This window comes from Vicugna pacos, chromosome 10 (genome assembly GCF_048564905.1).
Source record: "Vicugna pacos chromosome 10, VicPac4, whole genome shotgun sequence".
Lineage (NCBI taxonomy): Eukaryota > Metazoa > Chordata > Mammalia > Artiodactyla > Camelidae > Vicugna > Vicugna pacos.
Genome location: NC_132996.1, coordinates 32158463 through 32182504, shown reverse-complemented (window position 1 = coordinate 32182504; position 24042 = coordinate 32158463). Strand labels below are relative to the sequence as shown.

The window sequence follows — 24042 nt, the reverse complement described above, 5'->3', positions numbered from 1 at the left end:
TCAGTGTGGTTCTGCTTCTCTTCTGGACTCTCTTGGCAACCTTGTATTTTTGGCTCCCTTAGCTACATGTGGGCCCATTTGCTCACTCTTCACCTCTTATTCTCTGATTTCATGAGTGGGAAGGTAGACTTATTTTTGTTTACTAAAGTATCTTTTCCTCTACACTTTATTCAGCTTTTTCTTCTCTAGCCAGCAGGCCACCACTCCTTAGCACATCCAGCCTTCCATCCAGCTCACCCCTTCCTCCTCCTCACTATCACCCCATCCCCCATGGTAAAGCCTAGCAGTGCTGCTCCTTAAAGGAGACATTCAGATGGGCTGGGGTGAGTTTGGAGGCTGTAACTAGTTTGGCCTGGTCTGTGGTAGGAAAGCAGGACCCCCAAGATAATACTGAAACCTCCACAGCAGAGGTGAGGTCAGCTGCCACTTTGGTTCCTTTAAATGTCTGCTACACCTCAGTTGATCATTAGAAGGAGTGATTCATCTTTGTAGACTTTTAAGGTTAGAAGGAACCTCAAGGCATCCTAGTCTGTGCTTAAATGTCTTGTGTGGTTTCCTGCCAGCTGACCTTCCATTCTCTACTTGGATACTTCTGGTGATGGAGATGGTCTTTCCTTTCAAGTTTGACAGCTCTAAATGTTAGGAAGCCTTTGTATTAGATTGAAATTGGCACGCACTCTCTGAATCACACATGAACCCTCCTTTCTTTGAAGACTCTTCTATATACCTGCCTATCTTTCTGCCTAAGTGATACGTGATTCTGGCTCTTTCCCACAAAATGAACACTAACAAATTTTCGTTGAGTGTGTATCACACGTTCAAGGACTAGTCTGTGCCTACATAAAAGTCCCTGGCTTCAGGTTGCTTGTAACGTACATGGAGAAAAGACAGTGGATAACAACAGGAAAGAATCCGGGAGAGGGTCTCCAGCCTCTTTAAGCCAAACTTTCTTGGTAAAATCTGTTCTTACCTTAAACAGTCAGCATGGGGACCACATTTAAGACTGTCTCTCCAGATAGACTGGGAGTTTGGGATTGATGGGTACATATGACTATATGTAAAGTGGATAAGCAGCAAGGATGCTTACAGCACAGGGAGTTATATATTCAGTTTCTTATAATGAGCCGTAATGGAAAAGAAACTGACAAAAAATATGTATGTATGTATGTATGTATGTATGTATGTATGTATGTATATGTATAACTGAATTGCTTTGCTGTACACCTGAAACTAACATTGTAAATCTACGACACTTCAATAAAAAGATAAGAATTTAAAAAAAAAGACTGTCCCTCCAGATTACAGCTTAATGAGTGAGGAATATTATTATACACATTAAAATTAAAAAACTAATAGCATACATTAGCTGTTAAACACTTTTTATGTGTCTCAAGTAATGCAAAATTTAAGTATACTCTAAATCCTTTTATAAGACAGCATAGACTGATTTCTTTAATCATGACCTGAATGGAAATAGTAAACAAGTGCTGGTCTCATTTAAAATATAGCAACACTATGATCTAGAAAGCCCAGCTGGCCCCTCCTTAGGTTCTGTATGCATGTTATGAAAATAAGTAGTTGAAAGGTGAATGTACAGTCAATTCGCTTGGTCTGCGTAATGTCAGACAATCCAGTTTTTTTCCTTCACTTGAATAGAACACTTTTTTTTTTTTAACTGAATCGACTGTTAGGTTCCTTGTAGACATAGTCTTAGCAAAGAAAACTAAAAAATTGCTTTGGAGGATGAAAATTGTAGCTAGTTACATCTCATAAAACCATTCTTGTGTTCATTTTCTTCAGGAAATTACTGTAAGTGTATCTGCTAGGGCCAATATGGAAGAGACCTTTTTATGCTTAAATAAAAGCTCAGAGAGTTTCCATATCAGAGTTGTTCCATTGACTTGTCTTATTCCCCCCCCCCAAAAAAGAGAAAACCTTTAGCCAAAGGAAAGCTCACGTTAGTTAAACACTGACGTGATTTGACCTTTTTTTATTAGTTTACATTATGTTTAATACCCATACATGTCTGGTCTTTGTAGACACAAAGAAACACTGTAACATTAGAAATTTCTTTGGTTTTCTAATATATCTTTATATCGAAAGTCCTATTTAAACATAATTCTTTGATTCTATAGAAGAGCCATTTGTCTTTGTATTTACATAAAGATATGTTAGGTTTGCAATACCTGATTCATTTTTTGACCCTAAAATATGAATGACATCATTTGTCCTGCTAGGCAGGAGATTTATTTTAGTAGCAACTCTTTCAGATCAATACATAAATGAGAAAGAAGTAATTGTTTCTGAGTAAACATTTGTTCTATTTTGATTTTTAAGCTAAAATAATTAGAATTCAGCCAGCCAAAAAGAAATTAAATTTGAAATCCAATTCTTGTCAAGAAATTTTGCATGAAGCTATCCAACCTATTGTTTTAGAATTGCTGGGGTAGGAAAGTAGAACGTCGCTTTGGCAAAGGCAGTAGTCGGTATAAGTTGGAGAGCAGAATTGAAGCTCGTCAGGGAGTAACAGGATCTCCTCTGCTTTCTGAACATAGCTACCAGATACGTCCAGGGTAACAGATATGTCAGAAACTGGAGCGAGAAAGGACCTGGAAGCCTATGTCAGTGTCAGTGATATTGTGATCATACAATTTGTTGAGAAATGAGGGAAAAACTAAAGGAGATGTTTTCGAATAGAGCTAAGAAAAAGATAACTATTTTTCAATCCACAGGAAAAAAAATCTGTCTTAAAAATGGGATATGTAATACTTAAAGATTCTATTGAAAGTTTGTGGAAAGTGTGTGTGTGTGTGTGTGTGTGTGTGTAGTAAAACCTGAGGGATTTGGTAAGTGTGCTTTAGGAGTACTGTTCATAATGAAGGAACACAGTTACATTTTAAATAAACCTTTACATTAGGAACACTTCTTTCAGTTTCTTATAAAAAGTACTATAAAATCAGTATTCCTGATGTGTGCATAAAATGCTGCCTTACACATCTGCCATGGGACTTTTCTACACCTGTGGAGAGGGAGCACTATTTTCTGTAAACTGAAAGGCTGTTTTTGGCAGATCTACTCTACTGCTCTGAGTCATTGATGGTTACAGGTTTTATATTTAACCTGAAATGCAAAGTATGTTCTTCCAATGCCTAAGTTGAGTCATTTTGCGAAGTGTAGACAGGTACATTCTGAGTTTTCTTTATCTTGCTACATATACTTGAAAAATAAGGTCAAGTGTTTTTAAGAATGTGTGTGTGTGTGTGTCATCAGTTGTCATCAGTTGCATTCTTTTTTCCCTCTACCTGTCTGGAGGGTGCTCTTTATGCACCTTTACCAGTGCTTACTATTATGAGTTTTAATCACAGCAGGAGTTTTTTCATACTACTTTGATGAAAGGTCATACTTACTGGGCTGACTTGTCTATGATTTCTATCTAATAACTTTAGAATATGCTGTACATATTACCAGGGATAAATACAAGTACAGCATTTAGGATTTTTGCGTCAATTCACAAATGAGATTGGCCTGCAAGAACTCCCTTTTTGAGAACACTGCCATGATCTGGTTTTGGTTATTCTAACTGACTGAAATGAATTGGATGGCTTTCATTGCTCTGAAACAATTTACATATATGGGATTTTTCTGTTCCTTAAAAGTAGGAAAGAACTCTGGTGTAGAACTTCTGAGTGAAATGATAAAATGCTATGAATAAAAATAAAGCAAAGTAAGGAGACAGAGTCAGTGGGCCTGCTGGTTCAGATGAAGTGGTTAGAAGAGGTCACTCAAAAGAGCAGAAATCATCATGAAGTGAGGGAGCAAACCATGCAGATATTTTAGAGAGGAAGCAGAAGGGCCAGAGCCATGAGAAGGGGGTATGCTTGGCATATTCAAGGAACAGCAAAGGAGACCAGTGTATCAAGAGCAAGGGTGAGACTGGTAAGATATGAAATCTGAGAGTAGTGAGGGGCCAGTTTATCTGGGGCTTTGTAGTCAAAATTCAACAAAACCTACATCTTTTTTCATTTCTGTTCATCTTAAATTTTGTTCCTTAACCATGTTTTTATCTCATTTTGATTTGACTGCTCATGTAGTATATTTTTATCCTTTCCTTGATAAACGTTTAAGAATATAAATTTTCTTGTAAGTACAGCTTTGCTTGCATCTATAAGGTTCATGATCATCAGCCACGAGACCATCCCCAAGCTACAAGGGATGCTGGGAAAGGGAGGATTTTAATTAGCATGTTGCTGCTCCAGGCAAAAATCAGGATTCTGTTAATAAGGAAGAATGGGAAAATGAATATTGGTTAACTACTAGCAATATCTTTCATAAACTCCTATGGGCATGGGAGATTTTCTTGTAGATTCCCATGTTATACAGATTATTACCAAGCATTGCAAGATGGAAAGATACCCAATTTATTTTATGAGGCTGCCAGAATCTTGTATCAAAACCTGACAAAGATGAGTGAAAAGGAAAATTATAGACCAGTTGAACTTATGAATATAACTGTGAAAAATCAAAATACAAGCATGTCCATTTTTCAGCACACTGAAAGAATCATCCATCATGATCACGTAGGACTCATACTATAAATGTGAGAATGCTTAATATTAGGAAAGCTTTTAATATAATACAGCATATCAAAAGATCCAATAAGAAAAAATAGAATAATCACAATATATAAACATTCGATAAAAGTCAGCCCTCATTTCTGATTAGAAAACCAGTCTTAGGCAGGAAAATTGGAAGGATATTTCTTTAATGAAATAAAGACACCTACCTCCTGTTCTGGTCAGGTTTATTCCAGTTCAGAGGACAAAGATATATTCCGTATACCCCCAGCTTTATCAGTTTGTGACTATAAAATACACTTTTTTAAATTGAAGTATAGTCAGTTACAATGTGTTAGTCTCTGGTGTACAGCATAATGTTTCAGTCATACATATACGTACATATATTCCTTTTCATATTCTTTTTTTGTTTTCATATTCTTTTTCATTATAGGTTACTGCAAGATACTGAATATAGTTCTCTGTGCTGTACAGGATAAACTTATTGTTTATCTATTTTATATATAGTAGTTAGTATTTGCAAATCTTGAACTCCCAATGTATCCTTTCACACCCCATTTCCCTGTTGGTAACCGTAAGGTTGTTCACTGTGCCTGTGAGTCTGTTTCTGTTTTGTATATAAGTTCATTAGTGTCCTTTTTCTTTTTCTTTTTTAGATTCCACATATGAGTGTATCATATGGTATTTTTCTTTCTCTGTCTGACTGACTTCACTTAGAATGGTGATCTCCAGATCCATCCATATTGCTGCAAATGGCATTATTTTATTCTTTTTTATGTCTGAGTAGTATTCCATTGTATAAATATACCACAGCTGCTTTATCCAGTCATCTGTCGATGGACATTTAGATTGTTTCCACAAAATACGTTTTTAAATAATATCTGTAGTAGGATGGTACAAAACCAGAATAACGTACTCTCAGTTACTTCTGGAAGTTTCTCAAAGTATTCTCTTTCATGTGCTGCAGAACATATTCTCCCTCCTTCCTCAGCTCATGTCTCTCTACCTTGCCACCATACAGCTACAATAGCTCTAGTTGGGTAGAGTGCTGGGTGTGCTTGTTCTACACACAGGAAGAAATAGCACCCACTAGTTCCTATTTTTCTATTTGAGAATAAAAATGAGGATACTTCTAATATTGCCTTTGAGCTTTCAGAATTAGATAGTTTTATAAAATTATCTACTCTTTTGTGAAGCATACAATATGGATTTGCTCTAATAATAAGTAGACTAAGGCTTAACTTTTGAAATCACAATAATGGATGTTTTATATCAGTATTTTTAAGCCTTTTTTTTTTTACTACAACACACAGTAAGAACTTCACATTATACTGTGACCAAGTACAACACACACTTTCTGTACATATGTATCTGCATATATTTTTAAAGTTTCACTGAACTGACCAAGGATCTATGCAATATACTCAGATATTATCTATTCTACTCTACTTCATTAAAAAAGTGATAACCAACCCACCGAGTTGATTTCCTTAAACCATGCTTTCCAGCAGTTTTATGGTTCCGAACAGAGAATGATTCTTTGGATTGTTAAATAAATAAAATGTCTAGAGTTCAAGAATTCAATTTTGGAAGATGACAATGTGTTGTTTTTTTAAAACTATGTTCTAATTTTATTGTAAATATTAACATTTCAGTATTGGCAGGATGCTTTGGGTGCTAGTTGCTAGTTTTTCTTTGATTTCTAAGAGAGTGATAGGATAAGAAAGAATTTTCTAAATGGTGATTTCTTTTCTTCCTGCAGCTCTCATGTATGACTGTAAGTCTAGTGCATCATTAACCCAAGGACCTCACCACTTGGAAGTTACAGTTTTCACCATCAGCTTACCTTATCCTTTTTGGGCCAGTTCTTTTCTTCAAACAGTAAAAGCCTCTTTCTTTCAAGTTGCTTTTGGTGCACAGTTAAGCAAATGGCTGATAGTGGCTTTGGTAAAAAATCAACAAAATGCTCCAAATGTTCATCTACTTCTCAGAAAAATGTACTTTGTGTATGTTCTTGTAAAACAAGGCTTTCTCCAATGTCGGTGGTGGAAATGTCACAGACATCAAGCATTGGTAGCTCAGAATTTCCAGTTTCAGCAGAGAGAAAAAAAGAAAGACAACCCATCAAAGATACTGTCTCTGGAAAAGATTTGGTAAATATTGAAGATTATACATCTCAACACAAGTCGATGTTCCATTTCCTAATCCCATCCCTAGATTCCTCTATATCCCATGGGACCTTGTCAGCTACTCCATTGCCTTCTTGGCTATTAAAGTAACTTTTTTTATTCTTATGTAAGAGGTGAGAAAAGTTGGTTGGTAATTTCTTTTACAACATTTCCAACCACTGCCCAAATTAATGATTTCCCAGGATTATGCAAAAGAACTCTTTTTTATTTTGTTTTGGGGGAAAGGTAATTAGGTTTATTTATTTATTTATTTTTAGAGGTACTGGGGATTGAACCCAGGACCTTGTGTATGCTAAGCATGCACTCTACCACTTGAGCTATTCCCCTCACCACTAAGAGCTTTCCCTGACTAAGAACCCGGCGGTGAAAGTGCCGAATCCTAGCCATTGGACCACCAGGGAGCTCTCCCAGGATTGTGAATAATTCAGAATGTTATTCCAATGTCTTTTAAAAAATGGTTTATAAAGAAATGAATTGGTTTTCAAATTGAATTAAATCTAGATTTGGGGACATTTTATTCAACTGAGGCAAAATGAGATTTATGGTTGTGGTTAAATATACAGTGGTTATTATTTAAGACAGTTCCTGATTATCTAGATGGAATATCAAATATACCTTACAAAATTGATTTGCATTAGTTACAATCTGTGACCACTAGTTGGACTGGTTTGGGTGTATTCACCTTTATAGAGAAGAGGCACTGTGGAAGACTATTGTTAATATAGCACAGCTTTGGAGACAGAGAGCAGTAGGTTTAAGAAAAGTTAGGTTCTTGGCCCTCAAGAACCCCTTTTCCAAATTTTCACCCTAAACTGTTATTTCTGATTTGTGCTGCAGTATAGTTATTGTCATATAGGTGTCTCTGAGTGAGTTGTTACTATGTTATTTTCATTCAAGGCATGCTTCGTGAGTGTCTGTCCAGTGATTTTTTGTTTATAACCTATTTAAGATGATTGTTATGTCTTGAAACAAGAGTGATTAAGAAAGCTGTGAAGTTGCCTTCTCTTGTGATTTTAAAGATTTTAAGTTCTAATATATCTGCTAGGCAGGTCATCATGTAGACTTGCCTGAATTCAGGAGATTAGATTGAATAATTTCTTAAGGTCTCTTTTAGTGTAATGAGTGAATAAATTATATAGGGCTTAGAATTTGAAAAAGACAGTAAGCCATTTTATAAACAATAAATATCATGACATACATTAAAGATTTGTCAGATTATCTAAATTAGGGTTTTTACTTTGTCAACAAGTGTATTATATCTTAAAGCTAATTTAAAAATTTCTTTTTGGTCCAAGCCCTCAAGAACCACAGATGTAGAGAGAAAACCATCTCAACAACAATGGAGTCGGAGCAACTTTACAGAAGGGAAAGTTCCTCACATAAGGATGGACGATGGAGCTGCTATTCAGGTATATAGCGAACAAATTGAAGCTACTGGAAAATTTCAGATTTCTTCTAAGTCAATGTTAACGGCAAAAAAATGATTAGGGCATTTTTATTAGAGAAAGTGAGGACATTTTGGTCTCCAGGTCTTGCCTATTGCTGAGGGCTATTGTGGAGTCTTTATATAGACCTATTCAAGATGCAGAGAGAGACCAACTGACTTGAGATGGTTTGGCTGTTCAATTCTTTGATGACTGGTAGGGGGCCAGAATTTCCCGCATAGACCCCTCCATCTTTTTCCAGCTTGTGATTGAATGAATACCAATGTGATTCTTCCCAGGATTCTAATTTTTATATGCAAATATGAAATAAATATTAGTGACATTTTAGAAATTAAAATGTGTTCCTTTAACGTTGGATCAAAGGAATCACAACAAGAAAAACTACGAGAAGAAAACTGCATTAACATTAAATAACTTTAAAAAAATGTTTTGAGATATACTTGGCAATTTACTTGAAGTGGTCAGAAAAACTCCCTGAGAAATTCTGAGCTAAAAAATTTAAATCTCCCCCTTTAAATAGAAGGCCTGTATTAAAAAAAATCCACAAATTTACTGAGTTTTAAATATAGGCATAAGAACTTTTATAAAAGTAAAACATGTTCACTGTGAAAAATTAGGAAAATATTGATAAAAAGTGAAGAAAATAAAAATCATGAGCCAGACATAACCAGTTTTAACATTTATTACCTTTACTTCATTTTTCTATACATGTATAAGTTTTACCCTATTTTTCATTCTCATTTTTTTCCTGTTTTAAATTGTGAAATATGTAAAATATATACATATTTTAAATAAATAACCTTAACTGGTATAATTGAAGTTTCTCTTCCCTCATTAAATGGATAGGTTCATTTTAAAGATATCAAACATTTCAGAAGAGTATAAAAAAGGAAGTTACAGTCATCTAAAATTCTACCACCTAATGATAACTACTCTTAATATTTAAATGGGCATCTTCCCAGACATCAGTGTGAGCACCCCAACATGTGCTCATTGTCATAATCACGCATGTCACGCCCGCGTTCGCACTCTGTAGCGAGGACTTCTTATATGTCAACAAGAAGACATCTACATTACCATTTAACAGCATCCTTTAAAAATTTTACAAGCAAGAAGTCATTTTCTCCTTATTTTCACCACTATGTAATGATGTCAAAGAAGTTTGTTGAAGAAAAAGATCAGCTTATAAAAAACTAGTTGATCATTTGGGCTGTTTTTCTACCCATTCCTCATTTTAGAAATTCTATAAACAGTATTAAAATACTATGTCCAAGTTGTGGTTCTAAACCACAGAGAGATAAAATGAGAGTTTAGTTTTCAAAGGACAAGAAAAAATGGGGGAATGGTTAGGGATTGTTGATATTTTTTGTTCTGTGGGAATTAAAAGTTGAAGTTGAGATTTAACTCATTTTATATAATATATAGTTGGGAGTTACATGTAAATATAATAAAAATAAAATATTTTGTCTTATTTTAATTATCTTAGTTTCCTGACTTTGATTCTCACTGTTAAGCGGTAGTAGGAAGAGGGAAAAGCCAAAAGTAATTACAAATCATTGGAAAGCAGTGTCCTGGGGACAGTCCCCTGGACAAGATGTGCCTTGCAGGAGTCTAGGAGCCCCCATTCACAACATTCAAGAGCAACCTCTGGAGCTCCTCCTCCAGGATTCAACTCCACACACCCAGTCCTTCTCTTCTCCCCATTATGCATATGTATAGAAGGTTCCTGACTGGCTGGGTGCTGGCTGGCTGGATTGATTGATTCAGTTCATTTATCAGTTCACTCTTTCATTCCACATTTGTACTGCTATTCCTTTGAAATGCCTTCCTTGCCTTGACTGGATTATAGAGAAAAAATTCTCAATTATTTTTTTGGCTTTGTTCCCTCACATGCCTGTCTCAGAAGCCATCTCTTTGATAATGTTTTCCCTTATTCTCCCAGTATTTTAGCTCTGGTCTCTGGCCTCAATATCATTTTATGTATTTTTTAACTTAAGACTTTACAACTTAAGTAATAGTCTTGTCTCTTGAATAGGTTACAAATTATGAGGAAACAGGAATTATGTTTTATTCATCTTTGTAGCTCCCAGTGTGTATATATCACAAGGAAATATCTAAGGAAAATCTAACATGTTGAAGCTGAACATTTCTTTCTTCTCTTCTCTTCTTTTTCTCTCTCTCTCATTCCCTCCCTCCTTTGCTCTTTCTCTTTCCCTTTCCTTCTTTCCTTTCTTCCTTCCCCTCCCCTTTCCCCCTCTCCCCTCCTTAGTCTCCCCTCCCCTCCCTTTCTTCCTTCTCCCTTTTCCTCCCAAGAACTAAGCATGAGTATTTTGCTGCAAGGTTTCAGGCAGACTTTTTAAAGGATACAAAAGAAACAGCTTCATAAAGTGTTTCTAGACCATCTTGGAAGGAAAAAAAGTGAGCCAAAATCTTTGTAAACAAGAGAGTAATAATAGTGTTTGAGGACCAATGGGTACATGTTGAAGGAAGTCAAAATAAAGGAACAATCACCCCAGAGCAGAGTTAGGCAGAGAAGCCCTTCATGAAGAAGACAAGTAATTAGTTGGGCACTGGATCTTCTTTTACAAAAGTGAGAAAGAATGTAAGCAATAGAAGATATGAAGACTGGCAGTAATTTACTTGTTGCATGGTGAAGATGAAAGAAGTCACATAGGGAGAGCGGAGCATCTCCAAGGCAGGCTTCGGCTGGCTGACCCAACAGAGGCTTCCCTCTGTTGGCATTAGCTCAGGTGTTCTCTCATGTTCTAGTGCCCACACATCATGGGTCCAGAAGCACTTGTTAATGCCCTGGAGTTGGTTTAGACCAAGGAGATTGACTCCCCCAACCAAAGTCACAAGAAATGAAAGTGGAAATTAGTTAACTACTTGTTATTTTACAATGTGAACTAGAATGCTTTGTCAAGACCAGTGGATTCGGTCTGATATGCAGAAGGATCCTTGGTGTGAATAGTGTTACTATGGATGGTTTTTATTTTTTTCTCAGAGCTGATTTATATTAAAATTTTTGTCATGTATTCCTTTTCCTAAAACAAAAGGAAATAAGAACAACAAAATTGATTTTTTAATGGAAATAGTATGTATTGATTTTATGGTATAGCTCTCAGAGTTTTGGGGTAATTTTTTTGGATGAATATATCTTATATACACATACACATATGTTTGTATGTATGTATTAATATTCCATTCTCCATTTTTCTTATGAAGACATTTCATTAATATTTTAGTTTGGAAGAGGTTCATTTTATACTTTTGGCATTTTTCACATTTCCTCATTAGGATTTTTGTGGTTTTCCTCCAAAGGATATTTTATGAAATTCATCAAAACTAATTTTTTTTTAAATTAAGATATGTTTATTGTAATACTGAAGCAAATATGTGGTGTCTTCTATTTGATTTTACCCTGGAGCAGAATCACTCTTCCCTTGGTTGGATACCTGTCAGCATTATGTGTTCATTTGTAATACCTGTTGAATGACAGAGAGAAACAAAGAAACTCTTATTTTTTATCCAGGAAATCTATACCTTTGGAAGAATATTGGGACAAGGGAGCTTTGGAATGGTCATTGAAGCTATAGACAAGGAAACAGAAACTAAGTGGGCAATTAAAAAAGTGAACAAAGAAAAGGTAAGTCTTGTTAGCAGCATCGTACTCTTTCTCTCTCTCTCTTTTTTCTCTCTGTCAAATTTTGAGGGCAGGGGGAGTTAGGAGGTTATATAGTGCAGGGCTAAGTGTAGAGTCTCACTGCCCATCATTTCTTTTGGTATGTATATACATATAATCGAAACAAAACAACAATAAAACAAAAGAAAAACATTTTATTTTTACAATAACTAACATTTATTAGTTTATGGGACAGATGCTTTATGTCCATTTTCTAATTGATGTCCCTGGAAAGGAGATTTCATTTTTATCATGCTAATAACATCAAAGGATCAACATAATTTTGAAGGAAATACGAAAAAGCATATTAAAATTTTCAATAATGCTGTGAGGTGATAGAGACCTTTTGTAGCTAATTTATAGAAACAGTCCAAGAAACAGATGTAGTTTGAGGCCAAATTACGTATCACTTAAAATTGGACAAAGGAAAGGGGCATGCTTTAATCTTATTATGCAAATAAGTTGCATTCTATCTTTTGAAAAAGAAACTTTTTAAGGAAACAGGAAAAAACATAAAATAACTGTAACTTTATATTGAGGTAAGCAGTAATGAAATTCATATGTGAAATCTATGTCTCCTCGTTATTTAAGGCTGGAAGGTCTGCCGTGAAGTTACTTGAACAGGAAGTGAACATCCTAAAAAGTGTGAAGCACCAACACATCATACATCTGGAACAAGTATTTGAGACACCTAAGGTAAAGCTTTATGAGATGCTGCATTTTGAAAATTGTTATTAATACAAAATGAACATCATTCCTTTGAGAAGTAATCTCTTTAGGACACAGACTCATGCCAAGGACATAAGCAACTATCACTGGAGAATGATGAGAGCATTCTGGAGGACTTTTTATTCTTTTTTTTGGGGGGGGGTAAATTTTTTTTAATGTTTTTTATTGATTTATAATCATTTTACAATGTTGTGTCAAATTCCAGTGTTCAGCACAATTTTTCAGTCATTCATGGACATATACACACTCATTGTCACATTTTTTTCTCTGTGAGTTATCATAACATTTTGTGTATATTTCCCTGTGCTATACAGTGTAATCTTGTTTATCTATTCTACAATTTTGAAATCCCAGTCTATCCCTTCCCACCCTCTACCCCCCTGGTAACCACAAGTCTGTATTCTCTGTCCATGAGTCTATTTCTGTCCTGTATTTATGCTTTGTTTTTGTTTGTTTGTTTGTTTTTGTTTGTGTTTTTTAGATTCCACATATGAGCGATCTCATATGGTATTTTTCTTTCTCTTTCTGGCTTACTTCACTTAGAATGACATTCTCTAGGAGCATCCACGTTGCTGCAAATGGCATTATGTTGTCGGTTTTTATGGCTGAGTAGTATTCCATTGTATAAATATACCACCTCTTCTTTATCCAGTCACCTGTTGATGGACATTTAGGCTGTTTCCATGTCTTGGCTATTGTAAATAGTGCTGCTATGAACATTGGAGTGCAGGTGTCATCCTGAAGTAGATTTCCTTCTGGATACAAGCCCAGGAGTGGGATTCCTGGGTCATATGGTAAGTCTATTCCTAGTCTTTTGAGGAATCTCCACACTGTTTTCCATAGTGGCTGCACCAAACTGCATTCCCACCAGCAGTGTAGGAGGGTTCCCCTTTCTCCACAGCCTCTCCAGCATTTGTCATTTTTGGATTTTTGAATGATGGCCATTCTGACTGGTGTGAGGTGATACCTCATTGTAGTTTTGATTTGCATTTCTCTGATAATTAGTGATATTGAACATATTTTCATGTGCTTTTTGATCATTTGTATGTCTTCCTTGGAGAATTACTTGTTTAGGTCTTCTGCCCATTTTTGGATTGGGTTGTTTATTTTTTTCTTATTGAGTCATATGAGCTGCTTATATATTTTGGAGATCAAGCCTTTGTCGGTTTCACTTGCAAAAATTTTCTCCCATTCCATAGGTTTTCTTCTTGTTTTATTTCTGGTTTCCTTTGCTCTGCAGAAGCTTGTAAGTTTCATTAGGTCCCATTTGTTTATTCTTGCTTTTATTTCTTCTAGGAGAAAATTTTTGAAATGTATGTCAGATAATGTTTTGCCTATGTTTTCCTCTAGGAGGTTTATTGTATCTTGTCTTATGTTTAAGTCTTTAATCCATTTTGAGTTGATTTTTGTATATGGTGTAAGGGTGTGTTCTAGCTTCATTGTTTTACATGCTGCTGTCCAGTTTTCCCAACACCATTTGCTGAAGAGACTGTCTTTATTCCATTGTATATTCTTGCCTCCTTTGTCGAAGATGAGTTGACCAAAAGTTTGTGGGTTCATTTCTGGGCTCTCTATTCTGTTCCATCAGTCTATATGTCTGTTTTGGTACCAATACCATGCTGTCTTGATGACTGTAGCTCTGTAGTATTGTCTGAAGTCTGGGAGAGTTATTCCTCCAGCCTCTTTCTTTCTCTTCAGTAATGCTTTAGCAATTCTAGGTCTTTGATGGTTCCATATAAATTTTATTATGATTTGTTCTAGTTCTGTGAAATATGTCCTGGGTAATTGGATAGGGATTGCATTAAATCTGTAGATTACCTTGAGCAGTGTGACCATTTTAACAATATTGATTCTTCCAATCCAAGAGCATGGAATATCTTTCCATTTTTTGAAGTCTTCTTTAATTTCCTTCATCAATGGTTTATAGTTTTCTGTGTATTATTCTTTCACAGGACTTTTTATTCTTGATTGTACAATTAGGTGTCTGATGGTTAAATTGGTGTCTTTAGTGATATTTCTGGTGGCAGGTTGAAAACAAAAGTTTAAAATTAAAACAACTTCAGATATAACTCAGTAGTGATTAGAGCTTCCTTCAAAGTAGCTTTCCTTTTGCTTTGATCCTTGGCTCTCCATTAGGGTCTCTTGGAATATTGTCATCATTTTGCAAGGTTAACTTCACAGTAGAGTTGTCATAGGCACATTTGGCACTATGTAGAAGATATTTTGTATCTTACCAACATGTTTAATCTTCCTTCTTTCCTAGATGTTATCATTCTTGTGCTTTGGTGCTTATAATTTTCAGTTAGAATTGTTCTAGAGCCTGGCTCTTTGCTATTCTGCCTCCAGGTTTTTTAGAGCCTGTGGGCTTGGATGTTTCTCTGTTTGGAGGCAGTATGATATAGTGGTTAGGCAGGTAGACTCTGGGGTCAGATTGCCTGTACATTTTAATCCTTGCTCCACCGCTTATTAGCTATGAGACCATGGGCAAGTTGCTCAGTTTCTCTATACCTAAGTTTCCTCATCTGTAGTGCTTGATTCATGAGGAGTGGTGATAACTGTTAAAAGACCACAGTTCTCTTTTGTGGGAGCAGTATATGGCAATGATGCCAAAAGGCTTCTCTACTTTCTCAGTCTTAGAGTTGTAGCTTCTTTTATCCTCAAATCTTAGGATAGTTTGGCTCTTTATCATCAGTGTTAACCAATTTGATTATGTTGTGCTTTTGTATAGTTATCTTCATGTTTCTTGTGCTTGGGGTCCATGGAGCTTCTTGGATCTGTGAGTTTATGGTTTTCATCAAATTTAGGAACTTTTTCACCCTATTTCTTTGAATATTTTTCCTGCCTTCTCCCACTTTTGGGGATTCCAAGTACACAAGAGATCTCTTGATATTGTCCAAAACATACTGATGCTGTATTCATTTTTTCCAATCTTGTTCTCTCTCTTTGTTTAATTTAGCATAGTTTCTATTGTGATATCTTCAGATTCAGTAATCTCTTTTTCTATAACATTGTGTGTGCTGTTTATCTCATCCAATGGAAATATGATTTGGATTATTTTTATGTCTTACATTTTTCTACTTAATATGCTTGCTATTTCCTCCTCCTTCTTAAATATAGTTGTAATAACTTTTAATGTCCTTTTCTATTAATTCTACCATGTGTGCCAGTTCTAGATCAGCTTTAATTGATTGATTTTTCCCTCTTCATTATGGGCTATGTTTTCCTGCTTCTTTTTATGCCTGTTAATTTTTGATTGGATGCTGGCTATTTTTTGATATTCTTAGTATTCTTGAGCTTTATTCTAGGACATAGTTAAGTTATTTGGAAATAGTTTGATACTTTTGAAGCTTACTTTAAGCTTTGTTTGGTGGTGCCAGAGCAGCTTTTGGTCCAGGGCTAATTTTTCCCCTTAATGAGGTTAGATCCTTTTGAGTACTCTACCTGATGCCCCATGAATTATGAGATTTCCCAGTCTGGCTGATGGGAATATAAACTCTTCCTGGCCGCATGTAAGCTCCAGGGATTGTTTCTTCTGTTCTTTTTGCATAGTTTTGTTCCCAATTTTGGTTTGTTGCTTCATATATATGCGCTAATTGGTGCTTTGCTGAAGGGTTGAGGGGGTCCGTCTGCAAATCGATGGAGCTTTCTCTGTGCACAGCTCTCTCTTCTTCGGTGCTCCTCCCTGTGACTTTCCATTGTCTTGGCCTTCCTGGCCTCCCAGTGCCATCTCAGCTCATGTAGACTGCTGGACTCTGCTTGGATTCCTTCTCCCTTCTCTGTGGCCTGGAAACTCTCTCTAGACAGCAAGCTAGGATGCTCATGGGATTTACCCAAGCGGTTCCCCCGTCTCAGGGATCACTGCCCTATGTTGCCTGGTATCTAGTGTCTGAAAGTTATTTTATGTATTTTGTCCATTTCTTAAATTGTTTCAGGAGGGAGGGTAAGTCTGGTCTGTTACTTCATCTTGGGCATGAGCAGGAGTCCAAATCTAGAATAATTTGAAGGCCAAGGAAACCATCATCTGTGATTTTCTTTTTTATGTATTGTTTGCCCTGATTCACATAGATCAGATCTGCCCCTCTACCTCCCCAACTCACACAAATACCTAGACCTTCCACTGAAGCCATCTTAAGGATTAATGGAAACTGCCACCTGACTGGTTAGGCCAGGTAGTAATACTGATCATCCAGTTTGACTATGTTATGGTTTCTTATGAGTCCAAGTGTTCTCCGGGTCTACATAAGTTTTCTAAAAATTATAGAAAGACTTGTAGAAAATTCTAATTGATATAACTTTTATCAACTTACATATTTTAAATTGACATCAGTTTAAACTGTAAGCACTGCTAATGTAACTTTGCCCTCCAAATAGTACGCTTACCATTTCATTTCATGATCCCTACAGTGCTGTCAATGGGAAAAAAATATAACGTAGTTCAAAAGCTTATTTATGTGCTAGATTTTGCAGAATTCTGAAGTTACTTTTGAAATTCTAAAGCATCCTGAGGTTTAGTGAATCAGAATTTTGACTATAGGAAGAAAGACCGTTGCTAGCCTTCTCCTCCTGTTTTCATGCTTGCTGACTGAAAACAGAAGTTGTGCACAGAAGTGATGGGAATAGAATAGGATCAGATCCAAGAATCTTAAAAACAACAATGGCAATATCGTGGCATAGGTTAGAATGGAGACATAGAGGGTAGTCTGTGTCTCAAGAGCAGTAGGTATGAAAAAGATGTGCATTTTAGTTGGCTGTGAATCTTTTTGACTCAGTGTGACTTGGCTGTTGGAATACCTCAAGTGATCCTAATATATATGTATACTGGAACAGCAAATATGAAAGAGACAGTTCATCTGTGGCTTTTTACCACTTATACCAGCTAGTCACTAAGTCCCACTGTGTCTCCCTCCGAGGTATTTTTCACACCTTTTTCTTCCCCCCTTCTTGTCTCCATTCAGTGCCTCATATCCACCCTTGTATAAACAGGGGTCAGCCTACTATAGCAAGTGAACCAACAGGTTTTTTTATGGCCTGTAAGCTATGTTTTTTACATTTTTAAATGGTTGGAAACGTGAAAGAGTAATATTTCATGACATGTGGAAATTATATGAAACTTAAATTTCAAAGTTCATAAATAAAGTTTTGTGGTATTGTTTATGGATACTTTCACGCTATAATAGCAAAGTTGAGTGGTTGCAGAAGAGATCGCATGGCCCGCAAAGCCAAAAATATTTGCTGTCTGGATCTGACCTTTACAGAAAAAAGTTTGCTGAGCCCTGCTCTAAACTACTATTGGAGTGTTCATTTAGAAATGCAGATAGAAAATGATGTTAGCACATATCTTTCTCCCCACTCCAGACATCAGCTTAAGGATCGTCAGTGACTCCTTTCTGCATATGGGGGAAAATCCAGATTCCTTTGTGTGACATCCCAGACTCTTTACAATCTGGCTCCAACCTCTTTTTTCTGGCCTCCCCCCTCACCACTCCACTCTTCTCTAACTTACCAAACTCCCAATGCTAGTAACACTGAGATATTGATTATTCTTTTTGTTTGTTTTGTATTGTTTTGGTTTTTTTTGTGGGAGAGGGGTTAGATAATTAAGTTTATTTATTTATTTTCCAGTGGAGGTACTGGGAATTGAACCCAAGACCTTATGCATGCTAAACACACACTCTGCCATTGAGCTATACCTTCCCCCCAATATTAGTTATTCCTTAACTGCCAGTACTGTTTCAAGCTGGGAAGTCTTTGAAAATGCCATGTGCTCTACCTGTTCTTGCCCACATTCTCTACCCATAAATCCTCCTCAGGCATCCAGGGCTGCCTGTAATGTCGCCTCCTCAGGGAGCATGCTTCAGGCAGAGGCTCCCCTCCTTGGTAGCCTCATGGCACTCTGGGCATTCCTCTTCTCTTAGTACGTATCACCTGATATTATAATTGTGACTATATTCTGAGCTCCTTGAGGGTAAAGACTATGTTCCTTTCATATCCTGCATAGTATCTTGTACATAACAGATACATATTTTTGAATGAATAGATTAATGATTAAAATTAAAACCATATTTTTACTATATATATACAATATGTAACATTTCAAAGATCCCAAACTAAAAATCTGTGTTGTGTCTCTCTCTCTTTAAACATATAATGTCAGAAAATGTACCTTGTGATGGAGCTTTGTGAGGATGGAGAACTCAAAGAAATTCTGGATAGGAAAGGCCATTTCTCAGAGAATGAAACAAAGTGGATCATTCGGAGTCTCGCCTCTGCTATAGCCTATCTTCACAATAAGGGTAAGAGGAGGACCGCCCAGCTCCTTGACTCTGTGAATGCACATGTCACTTTTGTTTAAGAGTAATTGTATTCAGGATTCATAGTCACGGAAATAATGCCTCCTAATATATATTTAGAAGATTTTATTTTAAAAATTAAAAATTTTTCTTTTTAACTTTGTAAATATATTTTAATTAGAAACAAGGCAGGTATACAATTACATTGTATACAAACAAGGATGACATTATGAACATTTCTGTCCAACAGTTGGAAAATAAGCTTAAGTATCAAAGCAAAAGTAGAAAAATCAATAAAAAAGTGAAATTTCTAAAAGTACTTCTATCTTAATAAGAACATTAAAAATCTATATATTCTAGGCATTTAAATTTTTTTTAGACTTAATTATTAGAACAGTTTTAGATTCAAAGCAAAACTGAGCAGAAGTTACAGAGATTTCCTGGATACCTTCTGCCCGCACCTGCACATCCTCCCCCATGATCAGCAGCCCCCACCAGAGCGGTAGGTTAGTTACAATCGATGAACCTACATTGACACGTCATCATTACCAAAACTCCGTAGTCTGCGTTAGGGTTCCCTCGTAGTGTTGTACATTCTGTGGGTTTGGATAAATGTGTAACAACACATATCCACCACTGTAGTATCATACAGAATCATTTCACTACTTTAAAATCCACATTTGAATATCATTCTAATTATTTGAATTGCTTTACTGTTCTCTGGTGTTGCTGCTGCTGTTTTTCCTCATACTCCTCCTTTTTTTCCTTCAGCGTTAGTTTGGCTCACATGTAACTTTAGAAACATCTCATTTTACAGACAAGAAAAGACTTTGTTCCAGAAAGGTGAAGTGACGTGGTTAGGTGTAGTAGAGCTGGTCCTGGGATCTAGGGATTCGTTCAGCAGATATTTCCTGAGCAGCTCTTGCATTGTGTCTAGTCCCAGAGTTACAAAGATTAAAAGACAGGGCCCCTGCCCCTCAGGGAAATTATCAGAGATTGAGTACCGAAAACAAACTGTAATGTGACATGGTCATTTCTCTTGTGGAGAACTGTATAAAGTGCAGGGAGCAAAGGCGTATGAAGTGCCTCATTTGATTTGGAAAGTCAGGGAAGAATTCACAGAGGAAGCAAAACTTGAATTGAGGAACACAAACTCTGACAAAAAAGGGAGGCCTTTCCAGGCAGAGGGCAACAATTTCTTGCAAGGACAGGAAAGCAGAGACTTACTACTATGCTAATGTCAATTCTCCCACATTAAGCTATAAATTCAGTATAGTTCCAAACAAAATCTTAACAGAATTTTTCACAGAACTTGACAGAACTATCCTGAAATGAGTGAGAATAGTAAAGAAAATGATGGAAAAGAGGAACGATGGAGGCAGCAGAGAGACTTGCCCTGCCAAGAGTGAAGACATATTATAAAATTATATTAATTAAAATTGTGTAGTATCTATGTAAGAAGAGATAAACAGAGCAATAGAAACAAGAACAATCCCCAAAACACAGGCTGGGACTGTGTCAGGGAACCATAAATGGTTAGGTATAGTTGCCAGTCCAGGGCTCATTTGACTGCATGTCTTTAGAAATTATGCATATAACTTTTTAAATTTAGGGAAATTGCTGCTATGGATGATGAACTGTATCAGTCACTTGCAAAGGGAGGATTTGGTACATGAAAGTATTTGCATGTACATAAAAATCCTACCTGAGCTCTGACATGTGCAACTAGAGATTTTGTATCTCAAGGATTTTGGGGTTTTAACATAGAAAGAGAAAGAAAGTGGTACTGAAGTTGTAGAAAAATATACTGAAATAAGTGTAGTTTGTATACAGGTAGCCACGTTGCATATGTTAAGCACTTATATTGGCCATGACATATGCATAGAAGTGAAGAAGTCATCCTTTATGTGAGGACCTGGAGACATAGGAAATGGTCCTGGGCTTGTAACGACGTGTCCGCCTCCTTTTGGGAATGCCTAACCTTGGACAGGAGTCTCTTCCACACTCACCAGACCACTGGTCACGAAGGGCAGCCAGTTGGAGTAGCAAATGTTTGGGGAGAGGTGAGGGAGCAAAGATAATGGCTCTTTAAGGTTAGAAATGTGGAGAAAAGGGATTTAAATATAAGGGAATGTAACTGGGCACAATTACACCTGGCACTCAAATATTTTAGCAGTGGACATTAATTGGTCAAATATATTTCTTTGTTCTATATGTGTCCCCTCTATTTTTTCATTATTCATTTCATTTGGTTTTTTATTTATTTTCTTGGTAGATATAGTGCATAGAGATCTAAAACTGGAAAACATAATGGTTAAAAGCAGCTTTATTGATGCTAATGATGAAATGAACTTAAACATAAAGGTAAGATATTAGAAATGGTGGTAAATATTTGCCTATAAACAGTTTGATAGCAAAGTGGCAAAGCACATCCTCTTTTTAGATACTCTGGGAAGCTTTTAAACAGCCAAAAATAAGTGGCTTGTGCTAAAAAAATTAAAATTTCACTAAAAGAGGTTGTAACTGACAAGAATAATTTTACAAGTTAAGTGCTGCTATTGAAGTTTTTAAGTACATATTCACTTGAATAGTTCTAAATCATTAGTTAATAGCAAACAAAGAGATGCTCTGAATTCTAATTAATTTCAAAATTATGCCTGGTAATTGATGTGAATGTGTTACAGATTTAGAAAAAAACGCACCTTGGCTGTGCTTTTGATACTAAATTAATGCTAAAGTCTGTATTTCTCATTGAAAAATTTCCTGGGTATTAATATTTATGTCCTAAGCACAATTAATGTGTCAGGTGTTTATTCTTGAGGATTTTATTCAAATTAAGCATCCCTTAAATGTCAAATAAATGATAAGATACATTATTTATTACTTAGCACTTTAATAGTGGCTGCTTTCAAAATATGTGAATGTGTTAATTTGGGAATAAAATGTTATCTGTGAATAACTCAGTCTGTTGCAGTTATAACACAAATAGATTTAACGCATTGCTGTTTTACCCAAGTAAATGTTCATAAATATTTCCATTGTCACTCTATGAGGGCAGGATTTCTATATGTCTTACTCCTTGTTGGTACCTGGAGTTGTGCCTGAAACATAGTATATGCTCAATTAATATTTGGTGCATGAAGGAATAAATGCTCTCCAAAGAACTGAACTGGATCATGAAAGCTTTTGTATATTTGGTATTTGTATAGATTTTCTGTGAGAAAAACATGTATCATGATGCTCCAAGTAGGATCATTGTGAGCACTCCTGGAGAAATTTACTAAATCTTTAGAAAAATAGTGATATCACACGTTGATAGGAACATTTTCTTACTCCATAAGGCACAGGAAACTTTGTATTCAGTGAATGTGGACTAAGAGCCTATCTTTGGTTGTATGATCAATAAATGTGTTTTTCTGCTTTCAGCCCAAGGCTGTTCCAACTTGGGAGACAAGACCAAGGGCACACACTGAATATTTAATAACCAGATGTTTAATGACCAAGATTTAGAACCAAGCAGAAAGACTGCAGTTGCAGCAGTAGGCCTCCTGTGTATTTGTAGTTATATTGTGTTTTTTTTTCCCTGTAATTTGCTTCTTGCAGTTTTAAATAGTGTAGTAATTGTTTTAATTAGTATACTTTAGAAACACAAAGGAAATAATAGTAAAGAAAAGATAGCATTTACTGGAGATAATGTTTTATAAATAATTATAAGAGGGGGGAGTTTCTGTGAGTGCAGATAATGATTTGCATTTGTAACAGTGCTTTAAACTGGAACATAGCTAGAGCATCAGAAAAATAGATGATAAACGCACTACGGCCAGAATGTATTTTACAATGAAAGAACTTTTTAGAAATAACTTTTTTACTCGAAGAAAAGTTAAATGCCTTCTTGCAAGATGCAACTTCCTCTGTGGAATTGGTGAATTTAATTAGAAGGTATGAAAGATTCAAAACCATGGGTGTTTTCTCAGGATTTGAGAAACCAAGCTTCTCTTTACCAAGTTTCTTCTTCACAGAGAGGAGGGGTTGGGGAGGGAGTGCAAGGTCCTTATTAGTAATACAAGTAAGCCCCTCCATCCTGAAGAATCCCCGAATTCAATGCAATACAGTGTAGTGAAAATCGTTTTGCAGAATGAGTGAGCTCTGGGACCTAAAACAGTCCTCTGACTGTCTGAGTTTCTTCTGGTAGGTGACTGATTTCGGCTTGGCGGTGAAGAAGCAGGGCAGGAGTGAAGCCATGCTGCAGACCACCTGTGGGACCCCCATCTATATGGGTAAGTGAGTAGATTTAGAGTGATTTGTTTTTCTATATGGAAAAGTAGAACAACTGATGTCGATGAAAACTGGAACAATTTGATTTTGCATCATGACTTAATGGCCCTGCTCAAGCTACCTTTTCTTAGGTCTCAGCATTTTAGTTGGTAGTATTATTTCTCATAGTTCTTATTTTCAACGATTATGGTTTTTATTTTTCTCTGACTCTTCTTAGAGTTATTGATGTCTCTTAGGTAACCATACACCCAAACTTAAATATTGTTTTGTTAATTCATGCTAAAATCGTGTGTGTGTTTTGCTTCTTTCCATTTTTATCCAATTTCATTGCCATCAAGTAGTTTTTCAGAAAGAATACTAATTAAATATATTTTATAAACGAACAGTTTCCTATTTTTCTAAATGTGATTTTTAACAGCTTTCCTGAAGTATAATTAAAATATTGCAAAAAATACACCATTCAGTGATTTTTCATGTATTCACAGAGTTGTGTAATATCACCACAACCCAATTTTAGAACAGTTCTACCCCAAAAAGTTGCCTCGTGCCCATTTTTGCCCAATCACAGTCCCATCCAAGCCCCAGGAAACCACTAGTCTAAAAAGACTAGTCTCTTGATTTACTGTTCCTGGACATTTCATATAAATGGGATCAGACAAGTTGTAGTCTTATAGGTCTGGCTTCTTTCACTTAGCATAGTTTTTGAGGTACATCCTTGTTGTAGCCCATACCTGTAGGCTATTCCTTTATATTGCTGAGCAGCTGTCCATTGTACGGATGTGTGCCACACTTTCACCTGTTTATTAGCTGATGGGCATGTGGATAGTTTCTAGTTTGAGGCTAATATGAATCATGCTG

At 36.1% G+C, this 24042-nt stretch overlaps 1 protein-coding gene across 1 annotated transcript in view; it reads left to right on the top strand.

The window, feature by feature from the left end:
- Positions 1–24042, top strand: part of STK33 (serine/threonine kinase 33) — a 117571-nt gene that overhangs the window by 52840 nt on the left and 40689 nt on the right. Inside the window, exons 2-8 of the mRNA XM_006203495.4 lie at positions 6337–6727; positions 8059–8172; positions 11741–11854; positions 12482–12586; positions 18774–18912; positions 21185–21273; positions 23102–23186. Coding sequence (XP_006203557.3) covers positions 6503–6727; positions 8059–8172; positions 11741–11854; positions 12482–12586; positions 18774–18912; positions 21185–21273; positions 23102–23186 — 871 coding nt within the window. The 5' untranslated portion in view covers positions 6337–6502. The remainder of the gene's footprint in view (positions 1–6336; positions 6728–8058; positions 8173–11740; positions 11855–12481; positions 12587–18773; positions 18913–21184; positions 21274–23101; positions 23187–24042) is intronic.